This window comes from Dermacentor silvarum, chromosome 7 (assembly GCF_013339745.2).
Source record: "Dermacentor silvarum isolate Dsil-2018 chromosome 7, BIME_Dsil_1.4, whole genome shotgun sequence".
Lineage (NCBI taxonomy): Eukaryota > Metazoa > Arthropoda > Arachnida > Ixodida > Ixodidae > Dermacentor > Dermacentor silvarum.
In genome coordinates, this window is record NC_051160.1 from 147787004 (window position 1) to 147792994 (window position 5991).

Consider the following 5991-nt stretch of genomic DNA (forward strand, 5'->3'; position numbering starts at 1 on the left):
ATCACTGCCCTATAGGTTTTTAATTACGTCCTATTCCACGCAGGGCAGAAGTGTGGCAGAGCAGATAGCTAGGTCCATTGCAGAGTAACTGTTGTGTGTTATGCTATAAAATGTCGGCTCTTTTTTGTTCAGTAGGCATACACCCGAGTTCAAGAGAAACTGCTCTATCATGCGGCCCCTCGAATCACACCGCGGGTCACCCCAGAGTGGATTGTGTGCGTTAAAGTCACCGCGTAGGATAAATGGCTCCGGAAGCTGGTTTATGAGAGAATGGCACTCTAAGCTCTCGAGTTTATAGTCGGGAGGTATACATATTGAGCAGATTGTTGCAAACTCATTAGGTACAATCGCACGAATGGCAACTGCGTCGAGAGGGGTTTGAAGCATAACTCCTCGCTAGCAATAGAGTTTACAGTGATGATTGCGACACCACCTGCCGAGGCAAGGGCGTTCTCGCTATCTTTACAAAATATGACATACGAATTCAGGAAGTTTGTGTTGATTGATTTTAGATGTGTCTCTTGGATACAGAGTTCTTTGGGTTATATTTCTCTAGCAGTTCTTTATTGTCATCAAGGTTACACAGTAGACCTCTTGCATTCCACTGAAGGATCTGCGTCGCTATAATAATGAAAAATAGAGGTTAGGTGTACTCTGCATACCAAGATTTCTAGATTTATGTCATGCTTTTCTTTCCGCGTCCTGTTATTTCTTTCCGCGTCCTGGCTTTTCTTTTGCGGCACGCACAAGAGAGCTGCGCCGATCATTCGACACCGATGGTGCCGAGATGCTTGGGTTTCTGTCCATGGCCTCCTGGGAGGCACTGGATGAGCGTGCTGCGCGCGAGAAGTGTAGTTTAGGCCTCCCCTCACTAGGAGAGGTGCTTAGGACGACCGAGTCACTAGGCTGCTAGCCCGTCTTCGAAGATGGCAGTGCGGCATCTGCCGCGTGCGCCGGCCCTGCATGTCAGGTCCGAGCGGTCGCCTTCGACCGTTGTGACACTGGCCTCTTGTGTGCCACATTTTCGTAAGTAATGCAGTGCACTATTGAGAAACGTTTTCATGCTTCCTTGAAAGAGATGTTTTCTTTGACTTTCAGTGTTATTATTTCTTTTTCCTTTTTCCAAGCAGGGCAAGAACGAGAGTATGAGGGGTGCCCACCGTCGCAGTTTTCGCAGTGGAGTTCGTTGTTACAGTCGTCAGCGAGATGGTCATGGTCACCACACTTAGCACAGGTGAGCCGCCCGCGGCAGCTCAGAGATCCGTGGCCGTACCTTTGGCACTTGAAACATCTCCGTGGGTTTCGTATGGAGGGCCTGACGCGTATTTTGATATATCCTGTTTCAATGTATTCAGGAAGTCTGCTCGAGCCAAATGTCAGAATCAGGTGTTTGGTAGGTATTTCTTTGTCATCAAGGCGTATTTTGATTCTTTGCACATCGATAACATTGTGCTCTTTCCAATCTTCTAGCGATTCCACATCACTACGGTCGATCAAGTCGTCTAAGACTACCCCACGAACAGTGTTCATAGACTTATGCTGCGTGACTGTTATGGAAATGTCCCAAATTTTCTCAAGAGTCGTCGATTTGTCGTGTTGGCTTTTGCTGCAGATTTCGAGAAGCAGATCCTCACTTGCCATTTTTGTTGCTTTGTAGCCTGGGCCAAGCTTTTCTGCAAGGCATTTGGACATAATGAACGGGGAAATTACTCGAGCTGATTTTTCTTGTTGTTCACGGTGCAGTACATGGAAGCGGGGAAAGTTTTTATAGTTTAGCTTAAGAACTGAAACGTGACATCGGTGCGCCCTCTCTTGAGAGCACAATCACGTAGGGAAGGGAAGGGAGTACCCATTACTTATTTTCTTGTTATTCAGAAGCGATGGTAGCCACCCACCACCAAGCCCAACGAGGGGACGCTACAAGGTTTTAGTAACACTCAAAGACGCCAGCTATACATCACTGCTATAACCTAATTTATTAGACCCAAGGTTGGATGAACTACACAAGGTTAAGCCGTGCAGCCAGGAAGATTGGAAGTAAAATGAAGTAAAGAGAAGACAGGACAAATGGAAAGTGAGAGAGAAAGACGAAGGCTGGAGGGAGAGAGAGATAGGAAAAGGCAACTACCGATTTCCCCCTGGTGGGTCAGTCCGGGGGTGCCGTCTACGGGAAGCGGAGGCCAAAGAAGTGTGTTGCTTCCGCCGGGGTGACACAGAGGTCCAAACTCCCGACATCGGCTCAACGCCCAGGATCCCCTTTTCCCCGAACACGGCTATGCCGCGCACGGTTAAGCGTGGATGGGTCCGACCCTCATGTGCTCGGGTCCGTGGCGTCTCAACACACCAAACGCCTGCTGACGCAGATGCCCCCGCGGGGCATGTGGATGCGGGTGTCAGCTGCTGCTGCCGTTGTGCTCTGTACAACTTTCCGTGCGACGCTTGTCGCTGACTCCTGTTTTTCATCTGCTGTGGTTAGGCGTCACATTTAAAACTTCAATGTATTTTTTTCTGGTCTTTCGAAATGTATAGGTGGCAGAAAACGGATCTGAAGCCGTGTTCCTGCGCTGCTGGGAGCGACGTTCCAGACTTGCAAACTGCACCTTAGGGAACTTTGGAGGCGAGAAGCGAAAATGTAAGCTGAAAATGTTTCTCCGCAGAGCTACTCGCTCTGGTGGTGTATAATTATTGCGTTCTGAATATTATCATTTCGTTCACATTACAAAACTGTAGCTATTGATGTCTTTACATTTTCGTGCCTTTTACTACCATGCAGCCATCAACCCACACTGAGAAACAGAGGCCTGCAGAGTGGTTTGACTTCACTGGAGCTCTTGCTGACCAGACAAGAGCAGACATACATGGAGGCTTTTCGAGAGCATCAACTCGCGATGATGATGGCTGCCCCAGACCTCTGTAAGAAGATTTTAGTTCTGCAGGTACCTTGCGCCGTGAAACATCAGTCCAAACTGATGAACTGCAGATGATTGCACGTCCAGTTGGACCGCAGCGGGCCCGTAGCCAGGGGAGGGGGCGGGTAGGGGCCCGCCTCCCCTTGAAATTTCGGTCTTTATCGAAAATAAAACGGAAAAGTAGGTGCTTTACTCAAGTAGTCAAGGCGTTCAGAAAGTGCCCCCCCCCCTCCCCCGAAAAAAATTCCTGGCTACGGGCTCCAACCGCACGCACGAGTTTGCTACTGTTTGCTACCTTTGTTTCAGGATCGCAGGAAAAGAAGCACGCGAACGCGCCAGCACATATTTGCCTATCCATTGTTATGAATACAGTTTAATCTAAATTTCATCTAAAGATGTTTAATGGAAAATGACAAGAAGGCTGGTACACACCGATCATTAAGGCGGAAGAACAAGAGTCCCGACGAAATAAGCAGCCGAGTGGTTGCTGTTAGCAAGTTACGCCGTTTCTTGTCTGATTACTGACACTTATATGCCTTTATAAAAAAGAGGCCGACAGAATTGCCGACACTTAGTCACCAATCAGTCAATGAATCATCAAATGAAACATGTGCTGTTAGGAATCTAAAATAAGGAGCGTGTACCAGAAAAAAAGGCTATATTCTGCAGAGAGAGGTGTATAAACTCACTCCGGTAGTAGTTTTTATATCCTCCGGCTTCCATAGGGAAAATTGCAAAGTGCTTTGGAAAAAACTTATAACAACATCAAATATACAATGACCCGAGTGAAGTGGAAATCGTGTTTCATAATCTGGCAGCGGGAGGTTTTACTCCTCACCTAGTCCACCAATGCTAGATGGCGGTCACGGCACTAGCACTATGACAACATCACGTCACGCCTTGCCACTAATCTATAAACCGAGGCTGAGTTGAAATTTGTAACCTAAATAAAGACCATGATAAAATGGGAAGGCAGGAGAGAAACGAAGAGGAAGGAATTGCCATGTATACCTCCTTTACTACTGGGGAACTCCACCTACACATTAAATAAAATTTCTTCTTTTTCAGAAGAGGAGATCGCTACTGGTGCATCTGCGAATGTTTATTGCATGCAGTACCGCACGAAACAGTGCAAGCCTTACAGCGCCCAAATGCTGCAAAAGAATGCTACCTGGCGAGCTATAATTGCATGAGGCCACGAAGTCAGCGCTAAGAAGCATAATCTAGGATAAGAAAGAAGAAACAAGCTGTGTCGCTCTACTTCACCACCGTGAAGGGCCACCTCCGCAAACCATAGGACATGGATGTCGACATTAAAGAAGTTTTATCTTTTATAAAAAGCATGGAAAGTGTACACAGTTTACTGCTCATACTATAGTGCCAGATATGACGTTCTCCCATTTTACGCCTTCGAATTATGACCAAACTTTTTTCAAATAAGTTTGCCTTCTTTGTGAGGATACTCACCAACTTGCTCACCGCCTGGAATATACCCTGAGAAATCTCAACTGTTTAGCCTTTGCACTTGTTGCTTAGCTTGACGCTTCGTTTGTGCACATTGAAATTCAACATTTCTTTTTAGTGCAAACCAATGCAACCTGATTCGGGCAAAGAGACAAAACAAGGCATTATAAACGTCCTCTTCACAAACGGTGAGTGTCTTTTCAACCTTCTCATGAAGACGCGTACACAACGTATATCCTACTCTCTCCATGGAGAAAAGGCTACCGATGGCTTCTTGAAAAACATTTTCGCAGCCTTCAACAAAAGACACGAATGGGGGCGAAGGAACTGAGAGACTTCCAAAGTCAGATTCCGCAGTACCTTTTACGCTCATATATAGTAGCACTTGGTTGGCCTCACTACATGACGCATATTCTACCTTGAGGCTACATTTCTTGGTTGTTCGGACGCACGAATGAGACTGCAAACATTTCGCCGCTAACCAGCCGGCAAAACAAACTAGGTTATTTTGCTGTATGTCCGAAAGTTCGTCCGAGAAAGAATCATCTGTCATGGTAAGCGAGACTGTGCTTCCGATACCAAGAGTCGGAAACAGTGTCGAAATGCCAACAGGAAGAGTTGCCAAGACCGTTGTCATGTCCTCGGCGCAGTTAGAGTTTTCAGAAAACTTGAACAGGTTTTTGATCAATAGATGCCTGAAAGCGGCCTGAAACTGACGAGCTGTAGTGTTGGTGTTCGCACCTGATTTGGACCTTATCGTTGAAAAGCTGTTTTCAAGTGTGTCCTGGTTTAATCGCCTGGCGAGAACATAAGAAGATCCATAATTCATTGTGAGAAGATCATAGAGCATCAAAGGAGACCGCATGGTTAAACAAAACCCGCGCATACAAGGCGGCTGCCTTGGACAACCCACTACTCGCATGTTTTCAAATACTGCAATGCATTCCGTCAGAAACTCTCTATGTCTTTGCCGCTCTCTGTGAACTGTTCAAGCAGTCAAACAAACGATCTATCCATTCTACAAATCGTGCAGTATGAATTGCTTCAGCGGGCTGCTGCTGATAAGTGACCAAGCTGTACATTGCAGCAGCACAGTGGTTGCTGAAAACTTGTGCAGCCAATTTTACAGACATCTTTGATACAAAGATGTCTGTGTTTGATACAAAGGTTAGGTTAAAATGTCTGTCGTTCAGCCTTGGTATCGAACGAATCTCATGCGTGCGGTGCTTTTCATACGCCTGCCTAATGTAACTGCTCTTTACAAGGTGATCACCTATTCTGAAATCATACTTAAATAGCATTTTTCGGAGGCATTTAAGTAAGTGCGGAGCATCGAAAAAGAAAAGAGAGCGTCCTTCCATCTATAACTGTATACGGCTCTTCGGTGGTGACGAGGCTTGGAAAAAGAGACACGTTCTGGCTTCCCTGGTCACAGACTACTGCTACTGGTTGCAAGCCAGCGTCCACAAGGGACTTGCAGCATTGCAAAAGCAGGTCTTTCAAAATGCTTGCGGGTGTTCCTCGATAGGCAAAAAAATAACCAAGAGGTTGTTTCCATGGCGTTCGGATACCTTTTGCCATGAAGACAAGAGCCTTGTTGCAAAGGTTATTGCCTAGA

General features: G+C 46.4%; 1 protein-coding gene across 1 annotated transcript; it reads right to left on the reverse strand.

Annotated features, from left to right (window-relative positions):
- Positions 1-4396: 4396 nt before the first annotated feature.
- LOC119459269 (uncharacterized) lies at positions 4397-5674 on the reverse strand. Its single transcript, XM_049670071.1, is given in 2 exon segments — positions 4397-5338; positions 5340-5674. Coding segments are annotated over 2 exon segments (1260 nt in total). The 3' UTR covers positions 4397-4413.
- Between the last annotated feature and the right edge of the window lie 317 nt (positions 5675-5991).